The 21,833-nt window shown below is 30.6% G+C and overlaps 1 protein-coding gene across 1 annotated transcript; it reads right to left on the bottom strand.

Moving 5' to 3' along the window:
- Positions 1-16,102: 16,102 nt before the first annotated feature.
- Positions 16,103-19,393, bottom strand: LOC126836323 (E3 ubiquitin-protein ligase NRDP1-like). Its single transcript, XM_050569554.1, has 4 exons — positions 19,310-19,393; positions 17,383-17,412; positions 16,429-16,539; positions 16,103-16,369 (listed from the first exon to the last, which is right to left on the bottom strand). The coding sequence occupies exons 1-4, from the start codon at positions 19,391-19,393 to the stop codon at positions 16,103-16,105; spliced, it is 492 nt and encodes a 163-aa protein (XP_050425511.1).
- Between the last annotated feature and the right edge of the window lie 2,440 nt (positions 19,394-21,833).

The raw sequence follows: 21,833 nt of genomic DNA, 5'->3' as shown, positions 1-21,833 counted from the left end.
AATAAACAAACGTACAGCAGCATATTTTTCGATCATGAGGCCGCTTTTAACGATACAGGGTATCCCATCAGTATTTACTAACTGAAATATCATATTTACATGTTTACTATAATTTTATGATTACTATTATTTATTTTGTATATCGTCCAGCAAAGCAGTAGTATCAATACGAACAGAACACAAATCTGTTTGATTATGTAAAAAGGTCATTTGTGTAGAAGTTTAGATGACTTAGCCGTTCCATATTTCTAGACGAAATTTTGGGACTAAACAAATATTAATAATAATTTAAAGTCCGGCATTATCTTTTCATCGAGAAAAATCAATATCATTAAAGTACAATTGAAATAATAATAAGCGAAATAATCGATTAACACTTTTTTATTGTTTTTCTTTAAGATTTTAACAGATAAAAAACCAATTATGAATATTTATCTTTAAATTGTTTTTAAAAGACTGAAACGTGTAGGCTAGAATTCAGGAAAAGTGCAGCAAGTGTTTTCATTTGTCGATTCGATCTGCTGATCCGCTCTTGACATTCAATATAAATAATATTCAGTTTTTTTCTGTGTGTAGGCGATTCATTAAGCAGAAATTATGTTAAAATACAAGAAATTGGTAAAATTATTGTAACCGAGGTAATTCATGCAATTAATGATATACAAATACATTTTTAAAATAATAGAGAAAATTAATTCAAGAAAAAAACTGAAGATGATGAAGTACTAAAACAAATAATGGAATATTGTAAAAAAGGGTGGCCAAAACTTAAGTGTGAGGAAGAGCTTAAGTACTACTGGAAATGAAGAAACGATTTGTACTTGAAAATGGCTTGATTTATTTTGGTACGATACTAGTTATGCCTAAGGTTATGAGGCAGTATGTAATTAAAAAGTTTCACAAACCTCATTTTGGCATCAGTAAAACAAAAGCCCGAGCAAAACAACTATTTTATTTTCCTGGTATTGATAGTGAAATTGAAAATTGTATTGGTTCATGTCCTGTTTCTTAAAATTTTAGATCTAGTAAAATAAAACAACCATTTGCAATTTAAAATCGCACCTTATACCAGATGTACCATTTTTTTTAATTGCACTTGATATTGCTGAATTCAATAAAATAAAGTATAAACTATTTAGTTATTGAAGGTTATTATTCTAGATGGTTAGAGGTTTTAAAATTAAATTCTAAGACAAGTGAGTTAGTAATAATAATATTAAAAGAAGTTTTCAGTAGGTTTGGCATACCTAAAGAAGTTGTTGCTGATAACATGCCATTTGGAAGTTACACTTTATAAAAGTTTGCTAGTGAGTGGAATTTTGTAATTACTAAGGTCCGTTTCACACATACACGGTTCCTGTGACGGTTTACTTATGTAATGTATGTGTTATCAGTGACGTTTTTACACTAAGGGCACGTGGGGCACAAGCCCAGCCTGATGGGGGCTCCGAAATATAATTTACATCTTTACATTACAACGTATTGACGCGAGATTTTTCAACTAAATATTTGATAGTCAGCCTTAAATGTTAAGTTATAATTTTTAAATATAGTACATTATAGTTCCGTTTACTCAAAATTTAAATGTTTCAAAAACGGCGATCAGTCCTTATACAAGCAATGAACACGTTGATCGCTGTACAGACTACAGCAGCATCACTTTTTTGGAAGAGCTATCAGAAACTGTACAGTTGAATGGCAAACAAAAATTTGTTATAGAACCATTACTTCCCACAATACATTGGATGCTCATTTAAAGCAACGATCGAAATCATACAAAGAAGTTAACAAACGTTTTAGTTTTCTTTCTCAATTAAAAACAATCATGATCAGTTGAAAAAAAAATGCAAAGAATTTTCAGAATTTTATCAGTGTAAATTTGGAATACTTAAAACAATATCTTATCAATTGTACGATAGAACTGACGCGGTTGTTCTGTGGACGCAACAGAAGGATTGGGGTTAAATAAATAAGTTCAACACGGGGTTGCGGTGGAAACACAATATATTATTCGACCGCGCCATATATAATATAAGTTATATTAATTAGGTAAAATTAAGATTTACAATACGCGGACGGATCCGGAATGATCGAGCTAGCAATGTTTTGACACAATTTCGGGACGCAACATAACAAAACAAAAGTACATAATTTGAAGCCCAATTTGCCCCATTTGATAATAAAATAATCAAATGTATTTTATCATTAAATTGATATAATACATTTTGTATACAATATTGTAGGCTTAAAGGTTTTCGGTCTAAATTCAAGAAATGTTATTAAAGTCTGGCGGTACACCTGTATCGAAATAAGTGGAACAATCTTCGAAAAAAATATTGTTGTACATTTGTCACCACACAAACAGTAAAATATGTTTTAAACTAGTGCTAAAATACATTAAATAGCAGTATACTGTATTAAAACTCAACAGATACAAACAAGTATCGAAAATCGATATGTTGTGTTGTGGGTTCATTTTTTCGTACAACTAGAAACAAATTTTTCCTAAAAACAACAATTTTGAGCTGCAAACACCATAACTGCTACGTGATAGCCATTTTTGAGAGTTTTGTCATATTGCACGTGCAATGATAATTGTTTTGAAGCAATAAAGAGGTTATGTTTTTTAAGCCATTGGTATTGCTGATTGTATTAACAGCGGATTTATGGCAATACGGCGATTTACAGTGTGTCCGTCAAAAATATGCAAAAGAAAAAACGGATGTTTACTATAAAAAACTGCTCAAGATAGACACGGGATACTCTCAGAAACAATTACTAATAAAACGGTATGATGAACTGAAGATAATTTCAACACGGATAGCGATTGATGAGGTTTGCGGACATCTCATGTGTAGTTATGTGTTCAATTGTAGTCATTACATGAACCTGATCAGACCGTTATTGACCGCAGAAGGTAATGACGGATTAAAGGAACTTATGAACGACAAGAAAGTGTTTCGTTTCGATCACCAAGTGGTCAGTATGTTAAACGTTCTATATAATTTCGGTAAGATCGATTGTGTGGATCACTTGTGGCTCGTGTACATGTATTCGAGTAATTTATATTCAGTAACTAAAAACCATAATAATATACCAAATTAAGAAGATAAACGAATCCGTTTATTGCTCGAACACGATACCGTTTACGTCCGTCTGACACAATTCACTGAACGAAATTGCATTAAAGATAGTAATAACGTTTATAACGACCAATACAGTAACTCTGATTTTTCAAAATCTCTGAAAGAAATCGGTGACAATCCAATAATATCACAGGAGGCAATCGCATAGTCTGTGGTCATGCTCAACACCACAATATACAGTAGAATCTCTAAATTAACTCAAGATATGATCATCGACGATTGTAGATCGTACTTCACATTTGATCATCTGCGTTGGAAACCTGCAATGGACGACCTTGTTTTGAGTACATTATTAATAGACTTTGCAGAAATCACCGACAAATCGGAACAAACTAGTACGCGCCGTCTCATAAAAGATACCTGCTCTAGAAGTCTTAACGTCGAATCGTTTGTGACACTGACCAATGACATTGCTGAGTGTCACGGTGTTTTCATGAACGTTATCAAATATGTTTTGTTATACAACTCGTGGAAACACGTACTTGAAGTTGCTATACATTTACCATCTGCGAGTACAGATAAACAACCGATACTGAAAGCTAAAGTACACGAAAAATGGCGCCCGTGTCTTACCATCAAACGAATTAAGAAGTATAACATGAAGATGTATAACTATTTTAATCAAACTATACGGTTTTTTGGTTTGAAAGAAGACGATGATTTAAAATGTATTGCTAAACTTTTTCAACCATCATTCGCCTACGAGTTGGCCGATGTAGATAAAAACAAAGAACTTGAAGATACCGTTAAGGCACCACTAATAAAGCTAAATTCGAATTATTTTAAACTCGACAAAAATAACTATTCTAGTAGCAAGTTCACCGAAAAGTATTTTGACGAAAAGTCTAGTATGCTGCATCAGATAAAATACAAGCGTTTCTTATGGGATAAAAATGATATTAGTTTAATTACGTCTGTTGCGGTATTAGGGAGTCAATTAGGCTTTTTTTCATTTATTAGATTTGTAGAACGGTCATTAAAAGATATTGATTTTCAAGTATTAGGTTCGTTTAATCAATTTGCTGAAAAAAAGGTCTATATTTAATTGCATAGTATATTTTTAACTTTAATATTTTTTAAAGTAGATCAAAATGTTTAATTGTGTTGCAAATAATTTAAGCGATACCTATCTACAGTTTATCATTATATTTTAATTCTAGTTAACATTTTACTATAAAGCGGTTTTAACATAATGATGTAATTGTTTTGGTATTGTTCTAAATTATTGTAAAAAATCATCGAAGTTTACCAATTAACTGTCTTATCTTAATATTTTCACAAAAATAAATTATTTCAAATAAATAATGTGCTGTTTGCTATTTTTTTACTTGGTTTTTATTTCTAACGACTATACTAGAAAATAACAACTCTACCACTTTTATTTGGCTATGATTTTATAATAAAGGTGATTTGTTTTTCAATATATGTTATTAAATAGAAAATCTCAATTTTAAAAGATTTAAAATGTTAAATCCTGATGGAACCAATACCTTCTATCTATAAAATCATCATCAAAATCGAAAAATATGTTGTTTTGCAATCGTTTCTTTATACACTCAGTAAAACATTATTTGAGTTATTTCTAACAATTGTATAACAACATATTTTTTTTATGTTGCTAAGTGTTTTTACTTTCTAGGTACTACTGTTTCTTTTGCCATCTATTAAAATATTCATAAATAGATTCGTACGATTCGATGACTATTAGCTATTCACTGTAGAAAAAGAAGTAGAATAGAGTCGCATCTGGTATCCTTGCTACTTTTCTAAACATATTCGTGGCAATTGAAACACTGTCAAAGGTCGTGTCACGACACCTGTACGTTACTTCAATTTTTACTATAGTGTGTAAGAGTAATGTAATACTAAAAATTATTACTGTGGGTTCTAAATCTACAAAAAAATTAGTTCTAGTCGATCCGATAAGACTCACAATTCCCATTTGGATAACCCTTAGGAAAATTACACACAATTCATAATTGAAGTTAAACACTTTGTCACGAATTTTCGTTATTTTTTTAAAAATGTATAAAACAATTAATAATTGGTTGCTATAAATGACAAAAGTCCAAATAGTAAATAACAATATATTATAATTTTAACAACTTTTATTGATTTGACCTAGTCACATTATTTAGTAACTAAACACACAATTTACAATTTAAATACATGAAGCAAAAATGTAATAGTAAAATGATTAAAGTATTACTATTTTGTAATAATATCCAAATTAAAGAGCCATTTGTGTTCCGCAAAGCGATCAAATGATCTGATTACATCAAAGTCGATACCACTAAAAACTTTTTTTACTTCCCTATTAAATAAAAAGAGACTTAATTGACTCTCCAATATAAAAAAAGTCTTCCAATGGTCGATATCTCCCAATCCACCAAACGTCGATAACTTCTTCCATAGCATTTTAAACCTTTTCTTGAAATATTTTCTGGTCAATTTAGCGGTAGAAAAGTTACTTTCGTCAAATTGAAAATTAATTGCATTAAAATCTTTCAGTGTAGCCAAAGTCTTAGTTTGAACTTCTTGGGTTTTTTCTACATCGGCTAACTTAGATGCAGATGATGACAATAGGAACAGTTCAGCAATGAATTTTAACTCACTATCTATATTTAAATTAAAAAAACTGGCAATTTGTGTTAAATACTTGTATATCAGTCCGTTATACTTCTTTATCCATCTGATGGCAGAACATCGCGTCAACCATTTTTCGTATACTCTAGCTTTAATTATCGGTGGTATTTTTGGGTTAGTATATGGTAAGAATATAGCAGTTATAAGTATGTGCTTCCACGAGGTGTATATCATTATATATTTAATAATATTCATTAAAACGCCGTGACATTTAGCAACGGCATTAGTTAGATTCTCAACAGATGCGACGATAGGATTTCTGGAACAGGCATTTTTGATTAGATGATATGTCCGATATTCTTCCGATTCATTGGTGATTCCTCCATAATCACTCATTAATTGACTTACAACACGGCGGTCATAGTAAGCCGGTTTCAAACGCAAATGGTCAAGTCTAAAGTATGATTTACAATCGTCAATGCTCATAAAATTAGTTATTCCAGAGATTCGTTTGTCGATTATGTTCATCAATTTGACCACAGAGTCTTTGATTACTGAATGCGATTTAAATTGGACAGCACGGATTTCTTCCAGAGAAGTAAAATAATAAGAATCAACGTATTGGTCGTTATACAAATTATTATTATCTTTAATATAGCAATTTAGTTCAGTGTGTTGTACAAGTCGTTCAGAAACTGATTTGTGATCCATCAATAAACGTATTCGAATAAACGGATGTATCATGCGTTTTATGCCCAGGGAGCTCAAACTCCTCAAATACATGTACACGAGCCATAAGTGATCCACGTATTTTATCTGACCAAAATTGTATAAAACGTTTAACATATCGACCACTTTTTCTTCGAAAAAAAACACGGTTCCTGCCGGTTTATAGGTAAATATTGTTAGTCTCTCTAATGCATTCTTACCTTTTGCGGTCATCAGAGATTTAATCAAATTCATGTAATGACTACAATTGAATAAATAACTACACAGAAGTTTTCCGTAAACATCATCAATCGCTTTCACCACTGACCATGTTGAACCACTCTCTCGTTCAGCAAAACTTTTTGACAATTGTTCATGAGAGTATCCCGTATCTATTTTTAGCAATTTTTGAAAGTGATCTTCCGTTTTGTCATTGGCATATTTTTGTCGGGCGCACGAATCGCCGTTTTTCCAAAAACCCGCTGTTAGTATAATAAGCAGCAACAAAGGCCGAAAATTTAACATGGCCTCGATACAAAAGTAAATAATTGAAGTATAGTGTGATAAAACTTACTGGAAGTCACACAGCAGTTATAGTTTTAGCAGTACTGAACTGTGTAAATTATGAAAAAATGTAATTGAATTTTTCTAGTTGTACGACAAAACCAACACACAAAAACATATTTTTTCGATATTTGTTTGCGAATGTTGAGTTTTCATACAGGGAACTGCTTTAATGTGTTTTAGCACTAGTTTTAATAATACTTTATGGGATGTTGTGCAAAGAAACCAATGTACAACACCATGTTTTTTGAAGATCGTGTCACTTCAATCGATACAGGGTGTCCCGCCAGGATTTAATAATATCTTCTTGAATTTAGATTGAAAATATTGAAGCCTACAATATTATATACAAACTTTATTTTATCAAACAAAATGTTCAGTTTAAGAATAGGAACAATTACACTTAATATTATTTATATTGAATGTCAAGAGCGAATCAGCAGATCGCATCGACAAATGAAAACACTTGCTGCACTTTTTGTGTACTCTGAGCTACACATTTAACACTATCAAAAACAATTTAAAGATATCTATTCATAATTGTTTTTTTTATTTGATAAAATCTTAAAAAAAAACAATAAATAAGTTAAACAATTTGAATCGATTATTTCGCTTATTGTTATTTTATTAGTACCTTAATGATATTGATTTTTCTCAATAAAAAGATAATGCTAGACTTTAAATTATTATCACTATTATTATTTGTTGTGCTTTAAAATTCGGTCTAGAAACATGGAACGGCTACGTCATTTTAACTCTGATACGAATGACCTTTCCTAAACAAACAAATATCTGTTCTGTTTGTATTGAAGTAACTGATTTTCTGGGCTCTATACAAGACGAATAAGTAATCATCAAATTATAATAAATAATATGTTAATAAGATATTTCAGTTATTGAAAACTGATGGGATACCCTGTATCGTTCAAAGCGGCATCATGATCGACAAATATGCTACTGTGCATTTTTTTATTCGTACAATCGATAACATATTATTAAAAGTATTCCAAAAGTATACTGTACAGTGGTATACAGTAAAAAAAACACTTAACTACACCGACAGAGAAATATAAAAAAAATGTGTTGCTAATATTTTAGGATTTTTTTATAATTTCCACACAAAGTTTTTTTAAAGTTCAAATAAAAAATAAGAATTGAGTTCCGTTAGGTTAGTAAAATATAATAAAAAATAAAATATATTCGCCAAAAATTACTTCCGCGAAAATAATTTTTGTCAAACTTTTGCCTTAACTCGGAGAAAATTAGCTTTAAAAGTTTACTAACTAGATTAACCTAATTTTTTTCTCCTTAAAATTAGTCCGCATATTTCAAATAGCAACTAGATCAATTTTTGTCAAAAATCGCCTATTATATGCCCCTTAATAAAGAGCCATTTCCCTACATAGATTATAAACGTTTTGAATTATTTGGTCATAGTCGATAATAACTATTCGAGTTCGAATATCGACCAATTTTTTTTTTTTAATTAGGTAACATATTTTCATAACGATGTGGGAATCATAATTAATTTTTTTTTTTGTGTTTTTTTGGCACAATGTCACTACAACGAGTAGGTATATATTTTTGTACTAGTAAAGAAAAACAGTTTTTTTTAAAGTATTTTATTTGGTTGTTTGTGGTGAGTTTATATGTGTGAACTATTTTTTTGTGCGGATGTACTGTATACTTACATATTGAGTTACAGCGAATATCTATTTTGTACACTCGTATTTTACTATCGTTGAAGTGTTTAGAATGGTTCTATTTGTTATCTCATCCCTAAGAACATGACATAACTACATGCAATTAGCGTTTTACGCATAATTATAAGGATAGGCACCACTTGTATTGTTAGTTTTAGTTAAAATCCACTTGATGTACAGAAGCCAACGGTGTATAATTGTTATTTTCTTACACGTTATAATATTATTGTGCAGTATTTTTTACAATAATACTAACTCGATGTCGCATTGCAAAAAAAATATGAACCTAACCTAACCTTACACGACCTTATAAGTTATAGTTTTACCTACGTCATAATTATTTTTTTAATTTAATTCGCTGTGGCGCATATTTATCTACACAAATGACACAACAAGATATTAAATTATGGTTTTTTTCATCGAAAATTATCTAGCAAGTTTTAAGACTTGAGCACTGAAAATTAGACTAGATCTTGCGTGAATTTATAACATTTAAAATGTTCTCAAAAATCTGTAGTCGAATATTTTTTGAAAGAAAAACCCCCCCAAAAAAAAGGGGAAAATTACACATTGACCAAAATTTATTTCTAGTTTGCTTTGATTAAATGGGATAGACAGACAACTCATTTCTGAAAAATATAAATTTTGGATGAAACATGCTTTAGCCTTGGCCTCCTAGCCCGAACACGACACTAAATAGCGACACTAAATTGCGATACTAAAGTAGTGCGCCTACTTTACACGTATAATAACATATAAGATGTCATCGAAGTAATACCGGGTCATCGTCGTCATGCATAACTACAAAAAAACGACTACAAAAGACTATACTAGCGCCATAAATCTTAAGGAGATTATGATGAGAAAAAAATAACCATTCAGGAGCCGGCAGATTAAAGCATGTTCCATATTTATAATTTTAGCCATTATAAGTAGACTGTAACTTTTTATTTTTTCATTAACCTAAGTTATTTAGTAAATCGCCGTTTTTATACTTTATATTAATAATAATAGAATAATTTTTTATTTAACTAATAAGGCTTCGACTTCAAAGGTTACTAGCCGAAAATGGAAGGGGGGGGGGTTATGAGTTAGATTTCGGATATAACCTTAAAGAAAGTTTAGAATACAGTAAGTACAATTAATATTAGGTTTTTTCATACTTTACTATATGTTGCTTACAAAAGGGCACTGAAGAGTGATGGCTAATTATTATGTAAAAGTAACTGTTTTACCCACAACTTTTAAATTCGAAACCAAACAAATTTTTTTCCAGTGGAACGAATTGCTCGTGTTGTACATCAATAGATCCGAAATTGTCTACGGATGATACTTTAATGGGTCAAAGGTAGAAAAGAGCCTTCATTCTAAGACCAAAAAAAAAAAATTTTTATTGGAATTTAAATTGTCAATTTTTTCGGTCAGATCGAGTGCAAATTTATGGAACATTAATATGGCATGTCTCTGTCCACACGTTACCTTAAACCCTAAATTTCGACTACCCTCTACCCCCCAGAGGAAAGGGATGGAAATTTTGTGTTTTTTTATTGAAATACGCATACGGTGTACAAGATTAATGGAATAAATAGCCAAAAAAAAGATCGCCACTGATGGTTTTCATTGGACGTCTTTCCACTAATCCACTAACATACCGCCACCTTACCCACTCGGCCACTCCTCCTCCTCCGGTAACATGCCATCCGTTAATACAAATTATTTGGTGACCCACAAAATAAACTTCAAATCGAATTATAACATCTCAGTTATCTACAAGTTTTGCTCCATCGTGATGTCGATGGCAATTAGAGAGTAAGTAAAGGGAGGGTTTGACGAAATTTGGATCTTTTCTATGTGCAATTATGTTGATACAACATTTATATTAAAAATGCTACAGTTTTAATAATTCAAAAACATATTCGAAACACGTACTACTTACGTACTCACGTACTATTTTGGCACATTTGCACATAAATGTTTCAGTACATTTTTTTTAACTGCTATCGCAGATAAATATTCATAAATTAAGTATTACATTTTACTTAGAAATACGTCGGTCTAACGACAAAAAATATATCGAATCAGATAAACTATTTACATAAGATTTGCGCGCATAGATATTTAATTATTTTGCATCTACTGCCTTAAATAATCATTAAGAATAATAGTAAATTTTAATAATAATAAAAAAAAAACTCGCGCGAACGATTACAGACAATGACTACGTGTATTAACTATTATGTATAGCTAAGACGAATATTCATAAAGCCAAAAGCCAGTACGATGAGCTCAGGACTTGAGTTAGATCGAGCTGGCTGAATGTGTTTACATCACTTTCAAATATACGTTTTGATGCGAATCTGTAGAAATACAACTATAGATAATAGTATTGTAAAGACAATAAAGATTAATCTATTTAGTATTGTATTTTTACTGTTAGGGATGGTTTTTTTCTGAAAGAATTCGTTGATGGTAACCAGCGATATAATGCAAATATATTTAAAATACCTGTTGATGGTTTACTCTCGCACATTGCAACCTACAACAAACTTACTACCAAGAAACTGAAATTTTCCCCTTTAATTTAGTTTTTCCTTAATAAAAAAATTTCACTAGAGATTTTTGATTAGGTTTTGAAACAACATTGGTTTGGACTATGCTTGATTTAGACTGCGATGGTTTATACCGTGTAGGATTCGTACTGTTTACATATTTGCATCAAATCGTTTGGTTGTTATGAAATCACATTTAGATTTAATAATTGCTCCGATCCAACTTTGCTAACTTCTTCGGTACTGATTTATTCTGTAATTGGTTTGGATTGTATTAGTTTAGACTATGCTATTTTTATGATGTATCAATTTTCTGTTTTCCTATACAGTACCTACTGATGATGTTCACCATGATCCGATATTCATCATTGATTTTTTGGTGGGTCATAGTCAACAAATTCGAATTAATTGACTCACAAAAATGAAAAACGACATGTTTTTATTTTTTTCATATGTTTTACACTGATTTTAGAAAAACATGTTCTTAAAACAAATTTTTCCCTCTAATACAATAATCAAACCTGTCATCAATAGTTTATAGTTGCAAAAAAAAAACTTAACTTACGTTTATAGATTTTAAAACATTTAATGATTTTTGTATGCAATTTTAATAAATGCTGTTAGTCTACCATTTATTTTTTAATCAGAGCATACTAAGGTCATTGCATTTTAAAACGTTATAGACGGTAGGACACTTGTATACACGAAATATAATACACCATGGTTTTTGAATTCGAGACAATTTTCCGATAAATTTACATATTTATCAACGTGTAAAAATTCTAATAGACCGGTGTCCCACCTCCCTCACCCAATATACCTCGTTTGCACTATGCCTCGTCCAAACTATACTGGCTTTTATAATTTTGCTTTTGTTTTAAAACGTTTTAAACACGCCTTTTGCTATCAAGTGAATACAATATTGTATTTATGTCTAGTCACAAACGTTTTCAGTTTTAATTCGCGCATATTACAGTCATAAAACAAATATTTTACTAAAAGACCATACAACGTAAATTTGATGGAAAACCCTATCCCACAACAACTTCAAATCTAAATTTCACCAAACCTCCAAATATACCGCAGCATTTTTTTACTGTAGAAAAACAGTGTATTCTAGAAAGTTTATATTGAATAGTTATTTTGCATCGACAGTTTTACAACGAACCGTCTAGTTCGCATCGAAGCATTTGATTGTGATGAAATCACATTCAGATTTAATAGCTGCTTTGACCCAACTTTGCCAACTTCATCTGTACCGATTTAAACTGTACATATTTTGGCCTGTACTGATTTAGACTCAACTGGTTTATACTTAGCTGGATTCGTACACTTTGCAGAATCACATCGAAAATTTTAATTGTGATGAAACCACTTTCAGATTTTTTGTCTTTGGATATATTTTGTAATTAGTACATTGGTGAATGACTAATATGTAGGTAATTGTTTGAACAAGCACAGAAAACATTGCATTAAAATAGGTCTTCTTCTTATTTCAATAAATAACACTAAACGTGTTTCTTAAACGTTTCCAAGTAAGAGAGTAAATATAGATACAATTATTTAGATAAGCAAGGCGAATGATAAAACCATATACGAAGGGTAACCATCCAAAACGTTGCATTTCCAAAATTTAATAAATTGAGTTAGACATTAATTCGTATTGTAATCTAAACGAAGAATTCATTTTTGGCACTTTTATTATTCTGTTCAAATTTTATAGCGTAGAATCAAAGGATTTAAAAGTTGACGCTAATTCAAAACGTGGTATCGCCTATTTTTAATTTTTTCAAAATGTAATATTTCCATTTCGCGTCAAAACGTATTAATTCCTATGTTAGAAGTATACAAAAATCTTTTTAATGATGGTATTTCCAATTGTTTTTCACACAACGGGTAATTTTTGCTGTTGGTTCAAAATGTGCATTTTCTTTAGTATCAATATAAAATAATGTTATCTTCTACTACAAAACCTGCTATTTCCTTATTGTCTCCTTTTGTTTGGCAACCTTTAATATTAAAGCAAATTATTAATTTAGTTGACTGAAATCTGTACATTTTTCAATGAGGTTCTATAAAATACACTTGCTGGTTATTTGTTAAAAAAAGCGTGTTCAAATTCAACTAACAGGTTGGTTACCTACTTGGTTATTCGTGATAACATTTTGAGCTGTATGATATCAACGTATACGATGTGTGATATTACAGTCAATATTTTCGTTTAAATTGTAAATATTTACATAAAAAAATATTACTTTATTACATATTATTAAAGTTCGTTTTTAATTAATTCTGCTTATCAATATTAAACTGTGCTATTTCCAATCTGTTTTTCAAAGCGTACTATTACCGGAAATAGTACGTTTTGCGTCAAACTTAATGAAACCAAGTGTAAAAAATCAACCAAGTAAGTGTAAATAAAGAAATGTTATTTAAAAAGTTGAATCCTTTTGCTATTTTACATTGTGGTTAAAACAGAAAACTCGATTTTTTTGAAAATTGTCATTTTTGGAAATACAACGTTTTGGATTGTTACCCTTCATACAAATTTTAAAAAGGTTTTAAATAATTATATAAAATGAAATAATAAAATTTTTCATGACTTGATGTCGACATTTTTAGGTGCTTTAAAATTGCAGCAATATGGATAAACACAATTAGGTAGAGCTCGTGAAGGCAAAAAGAGGACGGGGAGGTCACAAGTTTTAGAAATATTATTACAACTAAAAGTGATTTTATCACTTTCAAGGAAGCGCTTCGATGTGGATGGTACAAGTAATTAATATCGATACAAATAGTTTTAAAGGCAAAAATTCGTTTAAAACTGAACTAAAAGTGGTCTTGAAAAAGTTTGAATTTTATTTTGATTTAGGAGTAAAACGATAAAGACAATTCTCGATTAGGTGTAGTACTTTGAAGTGAGTAGCTGCTATTTCGGAAATCTAAAAAACCCAGGTGTTTGACCAATTCCATAAAAAAGTGTTTCAACAGTTTTATAATTGTCCACGGACAAATATTTAAGACGGTAGTGACTTTTAAATTGGTGGGAAAATAACTAAATTAAGATTACTTTAGATCAATAATTTTTTTTTATGTATTTTGATTTATCGAAAATATTAGAATAACAGGTTTTAGAAATACATTTGATAGTACACGTGTAATTTAATAAAGTGTTTTTTTACAACGATTTATTATTTTGTTTTCTCCATCGATGAACAAAAATTAGTGTAAGAAAACGAATATAGCCAAATAATGACTGAAAACGCATAATAATTTTCTTAGGGGTATAAATAGAACCTTGATGGTAGACTTTTTAAACTTAAACGGTAACATAATATATACATATGAATGTGTTGAAACTTTCGTGGATTGAAATATCATGCGGATGAGTTTCAGATATATCAATGTCACTATTTTTAAGTCGACGTTTTGGACTCTTTACAGAGTTCATCTTCAGGGCGATGATAGTCACGACTATTTATGCGTACCGACTAATTGATACCGTGTTATCTCGACCAATGGGGATCGCCATATTGGCATTTGTGCCTGCCTTTTCCCAAAATAAAGAGATGTCGACTATAAAATGAAAGACAAATCTGCAGTAAACTCCGGACATACTATCCAGTTTGACAAAGCAAAAATACTAGGCAAAGAGACTAAATTCGGGAAATGAATGTTTTAAAATTGGCAATAGAAATTGAAAAGCCCCCCTAACATTTTAATGGAGAAGACGATTGGAAAATTAGTAACCCGTGGAAACCTATTATCCATCTAGAAAAAATAAAAATGCAATTTTCTCGATAATACACAACTTGGTACTCCAAACTCTTGTGTGACTTCCTGTTAGCTAAGTTTGTCATATTATACCAGTAACACTAAATTATTTAAAGTTTAAACGAGGTCATGTCGCTTTCTTGGCCATTGGAGTTTCTAATTGCATTAACAGTAGGGTTTTGGCAAAAAGGCGATTCGTGCGCCGACTACAATGCATTTTTTTTAATACAATACATTTTGTATATTTAGGCGTGTGTCGCTCACATGATCATCAAAAGCAGTATGTTATTTTCCATTATTTGCTAAAATATCTTTGATTGAAGTATACTGTACGACAACAAGTTTGGTACGTTGCTTTTTTTGGTACGACTAGAAAAATAAAATGCACAACTCAATACTGTAAAAAAAACGACTACCGAGTGATTATAGAAAGTACATTATTGCTGGTTCCACGATATCTTCTAAATCGCTATTCCTGGTTTGAACATACTGTCCTCAGATTCGCATCGAAGCGTTTATTTATAAGTGATTTTATCACTTTCAGTTATAATAAAATCTGTAGACCTGTGACCTCTTTGTCCCCACTATGCCCCGACCCCACTGTACTGGCTTTTTAATATTTGCATTTAACAAAAAACAACTACCTTTAATTCTCTCAGACTTCTAGCACATGTCCATAGTCGCACTTTTTACCAATGTGTATAGAACGAACGATGGTTTTGAACGATGCGAGCAAATAAATCGCCACATTATAAAAAGTAATTTAGAACATTCTAAACACCGAACAGTAAAAATAAAATAGAGAAAGGGATATTATAGCTTTGTTAAATCAATGCTTAGATCAATATAATACACTCATTTTATTTAATTCCGTCAGCAAAAACAAATAAAAGTTTTAGATAAGCGTAGTACGATTTATGTAATAGGTATGTGGAAAAATAACGTTTACAAAATCATTCGTAAATCAACTAAAATTTAATTATTTTATAATTTTAATTATAATAATTATTTATATATTTTTTAAAACTTTTGGTTTTTCGAGCCGGTGAAATTAATTTCCACCGCGTCGATTTTAATTATTATCCTCAGTTCCTTCGAGTTTATCAAAAATAAGTAAAAGTCCTGACTCGGGCACTCCTTGGTTTTCAGAAGGGGCCAAGAATACTGCTTGTGTTTTTGGAATACGTCTATATGTATAGGTTCTTAAAACACTTCGTTCAAATCTAGTTATAGCTGAAGCTAATTCAGGAGGCCAGTTAATTTGTTTACTGCTCTCAAGAAGATCTCCCAAGATAGTAGATGGACATCTACTATAAGCTAATCCGGCCCTTGCATTTTCCTTCAAAAATAATAACGGTTAAACACGTTTTTGAATGATGTATTTTGTACAAAAATTACTATTTGATTATTCCTAGGTGTTTTCGCCAATTTAGTCCAATCTATATAGCCCTGTTCTTTTAAGACTTCTAGCCATTGTGCAATTGTTTCATACGGTTGCGGTACTTCGGTCTAAAAATTATTATACGGTAATGAATTTAAAAAAACAAATACTGACTAAGTGCGGACAGATAAAAAATATTTTACAGTCTGCATAATCTCTTAACGAGAATAAATTTATAAGTACTTATTCATAACAGAATTTATTTATTATACAAATAGTTTTGCATTTAATCGTTTAAAGTAAAGTATGTATCAATTTTAAAATAATATACAGGGTGTCCCACAAAAGATAAGACAAGTAAAATAACTTTTCTCCTAGTGAATATTTAAAAAAAAATTGTGTCCCACAAAAGACAAGACAAATAAAATAACTTTTCTCCTAGTGAATATTTAAAAAAAAATTGTTTCGAAAATTAATTTTTATTCATTTGGGCTATAAGCACCACGTTTTTTATTGCAATAAAGGGGATTGCATGCGGTCGACTTTTTCAGTCAATACACATCATTTTTATTCTATTACACAGACCGAACCAGTGATCATAAGTACTGGTAAAGTAAACTTCATGACGAATTCAAATCTGCTTTCAGATAAGATTACTTTTTGAATCACTGGTTCAGCTTGTGCGATGGAACAAAACATGTTTGTTATATTAACTAAAATGTTTTTTACTCACAGGCAAAATAATTTAAATTAAAAATAATACCATGAAGCTTATTCAAATTAATCGGTAAATTAATTGACATGATCGAAATTTATTAAAACCACTTTTATCTTAACTATTGCCTATTCAAAACTCCTTAAAAACCAACCGTATGTAATCCCCTTAATTAATTTACTTTTTTAAAAAATCCAAGATAGTATTAATTTAAAAATTTAGTAAAGTTAGGTATGTATTAATTTAAAACAATTACATTATTATCCACATCGCTAACCTCGTCCGTCTGTAACAAAAAAGAAGCAATTACAACAGCGGGGTTGGTGCATGAGGGAACGGATCATATATGGGTCAGAGGTTAACATGAATTATTACAACTGAAAGTGATATAATGCTGATGATTGTAGACACTATGAGAATAATTTCAATTAAAGTGTAATTTTCTACTTTTATTGTTCTTCCTTGATAAATGAATAGTTTGAATACGAACTGCGTGATATGTTATAGCCTCATTCTAAAATTACCTTCAGTCTATTTTTTAGATCTAAGCCCTAAAACTTTATCTACAACGTAGGTGTAGTGATTTTAGTTTTTCGATAAGTTAATCTATGTGCCAACAAAAATGTTTTTTCTGTTTTTTACATAAGGCAATCAAACACATAAGGCCCTTATAGCACGCAGATATGTTTAACTCTAACCATCGCGCATAGGAAACACCGCCACTTCAGCCCACCTCATTACACACCACACGAACCGTTGCCGCAACTTAGGCCAAACGCACACGGTACGCCGTTGACCTAGAAACCGGCAGATGTTACCGGCTACACAATAACCGTCGATAACTGAACAGCGACAAACAAACATTGCCACGGTACCGGAATAATCGTAAAATTTTTACACGTAAGAATCAAAGTCTAGTAGAGTTGGCGATCCCTTCGATATTGCGGTTAAGAACCAATTGTCCTCCCCCAGTCTAAATCAAAATAACTCTAGCATACAGCCCCAAACATGTCCGTTTTAGTACTGATTTCGGAACTTTGCCATCGGAATTCCAAAATATATACATAACGTAACCCCAGACATTGCATTTTATGTCGGACCTGCCAAAACAGCACCTCCCCTCTAACTACCCCACCTCCCTAACACTTTGAAAAATTACCGGAGATTATGCTGCACGACTAGCAGTTCCGTCATTTTTACCGCTAAGATAGCTGACTCGGAGACGCGTTTCCATGCCACTATCTTATAGTTAGATACCGAATTACTCTGATGGAAATACGCCGCAGGTACAACTAACTACTTGCTGGAAGACGTAACCGACCCAGGACACCGAGCATAACCGAATAACCCCATCCCAGATACTGAGAATAATTTTCCCTATATTTCGTTTTTAGATGAACAGTATCGATGAACGGACGCAGACGCGGCCGCAGTTAGAACTTTCATTGGCTGTAATTTCGAGAAAAATTGTCGGATCTAGTTGAAATTTACAAGGAATATTTATTTCGTATGCCCTCATACGTCATTAGTCTCAAATTTAAATTATACCCATTTTCCTTTCCCATAGAGGGGTGGAAGTTTTTTTGTTTTTGGGGATTTTTAGCCGTAATTTTAGGACCTTTAAGTTGTATAATTTGAAAGTATTAAATTTAATTTATTATTATTATTATTATTTAATTTAAAAGTAATATAATTTGACCACTTTTGAAGTTTTTTACACAAAAATCCAGAAAAATGTTTTAACTCCGATGCAGAACTATGTGCAGTATTCTATAGGCTTTGTGGAGTTATCATTTTTGAAGACTAAAATATATTGTTATGAGTATAGACTATTCATTTAGGTAGCAAAAAAAAATCTACCACGATAGGCGGGGTGCGGGATGACATAATATAAAATGCCACGCAGACTTACTATCTTTAGTGCGCGCGATCATTCATTTTTGCATTCCCGAAATCAGTATGAAAAGTACTATCTATTTAAAAATGTTGTACAATAAAGTATATTTACATCCGCAATTTAATTATATTTTTTAATTGCTGAGAAAATATGTATACTATGATAAAATTACTTTAATTTTTTATTCCAAGAATGCAAAACATTTTGTGGAGTTATGAAAAACATAAATTATACTTTGTACCTACTAAAAAAAAAAAATTAAGAGACAATAATCGATTATATTTACCAATGTACCACCTGGTTCACAACATCCACCAGCGTCCACTAAAACGTTAAAACACATCAACAAAAATACAATTTTCCAAATCATTTTTCGTTTATCTATTGTGAAATACCTGAACACTAAGAAACAACTAGACAATTAAAAATCAGGAACAGCACTGAACATTTGTTAGCATTAAGTATATATAACAGCTTGCATGTTTTTTTACTGTAGCCAACCATTCTAATAACATCTGTTCTGTTCTGTTAACATTGTGTTTCAGAAGTACGTGTATACAAACATGAATTATGAATTGCTACACAAAGGAATTGGTCCAGTATCAAAAAATGTACAGTGTATACAAATACAAATAAAGCCCACATCGTTGTAAAACCAATAGCATCGCTGCTCCGCTTCGAAGCTAAAATATATTTTGCTCATTTTGAATTATTATTGCGTATAAAAATCATTTATGGCTTGTGCTTTATGTTTCAGTACACAACATGTAAATACATGCTTTCCTGTTTTTTTTACTGTAGCCAATCATTCTAATAACATCTGTTCTTACGATTCATTTTTAATGTAGCTAGAAAAATAACACTGTACAACATTGTATTTCAGATGTATACAAACATGATCTATGTATGAATAAATGAATAATATGTGTCGGGGGTTAAAGTTAAATCGAAGCGAAGCTGATAGGCTATTAGATTTACTATAATGCAGGTTTGTTTTTGTGTCTGTGTGCACTAACTTTTTTAACACATGACCAATTTCTTTAAGTAGTAACTATTTAAATCAAACATTTTATCCAGTTGGTACTTGAGGGGGAGGTGGGTATAAGTTAAATAAGTTCAAACTCGCCTTAACTAACCTTACCTCTACCCGTAAAATTTGGAAAAACCATACGAAATTTAAATTTTAAATTTTCACAAAGTGATTTTATCACTTTCAGTTGTAATAATTACTCTAAACATGTGCCATTCCCGTCCCCATTATGCCCCTACCCCACTATGCTCCAACCACAGAATACCCCAACTTTACTGTACTGGCGATTTATTATTATTATTATACATCATGGTTTGTACTACTATTAACGGTTTTCATTTTTTTAATTATTTTTAAAAAAAATTCAAGATGAGAATAATTTACTGAGAATTTTGACTGGTCGATAACCAGTTTTGGATAATTTCCTGTTAAAAATTAAAACACCTTCTGTCCTACACTTCAAACTTAAATAACTTTAAAAGTAAAGAAATTGATATTTTAAACCCTTTACCATAAAATAATACACTCCCTACTATATTTACTTTAATAGCAAAACTAGTTGTCGACCAGCCAACGTGTGCAGCAAATTATTCTTAATAAAACGACTTAAAATCTTAAATTCAATAAAATTATAGCAACAAAAAAAATAAAACATATTTTAAAAAGGTAAAACCGTTAAGAGTAATACAAAATGTAGTGATTATTGCTCAAATGAGTATAAATTAATTTAAAAAAAAACTCAATATAAAATAACTTAAAGTTATTTCATTGGTCAGGTCCTTGTGGGACACACTGTATATTGGCCTTTTCCATTGTGTCTTACTTTAGGACTTGATAAAAAATGAAATAATTAGGTATATTTGATCAATTATAACATGATCTTATTTAATTTTATGTTGTTGAACATAAAATAATAATATTTAAAAAAATAAAATTATTATTTACTTCCATAATGTTATACAGTAGTATGAAGAAAAAAATAAATGACAAAAATATTTGTACCGATTAGTACCTACTAAGTTTCCTTTTCTCCGTTTAATGATAAACTGTACTCTATGAACAAAATTAAATTATGAACTCATAGTCAGTGTAGTATAGTTTTAACATTTTTAACTAGAGTAGTTACCATCAGACTTTTGTTAACAATAATTTTTCAATCATGCCCCAACTTCTATTATGAAATGTATGTGTCACACACTAAAATTAAACTCAATTTAAATTTCCAAAAACTTAAAAAATAAAAAAATATCTGGTAAATTTATTAGGGACTTTGTTGAATAGGGCCCACGCTTTTCTTTTTAGACAAAAAATAAAGATCTTTAACATTTTAAATAAATTCTAGTTAACTTTCGGTTGTTTTCAAATTAATTGACGTTTTAAAAAAAATTTGCTACTATTAATTGATAAATTGTTCCTGTGGTAAAATTATTTTTTCCTTTTTAGTTCACTTTTTTATTATTTTTTAGAAAAGCATGTTTTTAAAAAAGTTTTATATTCATTTATTTATTTAATTTTAAATTTTTATCTAATTTGTGCGTACAAACGATAATTGTGTTTCTTGTCTTCATTAAATTTATAGCAGTATGAAATTTGACGTTTTAATTAAAACAACTGTCTTAGGCAAACAAGTGTGCGTGTCTGTTATTTCGCGGATTAAACTTACACGCTACGTGGCACAAATCTATATAATATCGACATTTTGGTTTTTGTTCTATAACAAGCAGATCATATTCATTTTGTTAAGTAAAAATTTTGATGTCTACACTATTGAACATGGAAG

The sequence above is a fragment of the Adelges cooleyi genome, unplaced genomic scaffold, assembly GCF_023614345.1.
Source record: "Adelges cooleyi isolate 19-005CV unplaced genomic scaffold, UGA_ACOO_1.1 ACOO_flye_CR_arks_rails_tigmint_CR_PRNA_24, whole genome shotgun sequence".
In the NCBI taxonomy this organism is placed as follows: domain Eukaryota; kingdom Metazoa; phylum Arthropoda; class Insecta; order Hemiptera; family Adelgidae; genus Adelges; species Adelges cooleyi.
The sequence above is the reverse complement of the archived record's forward strand: the minus strand, read 5'-3'. Positions and strand labels throughout refer to the sequence as shown.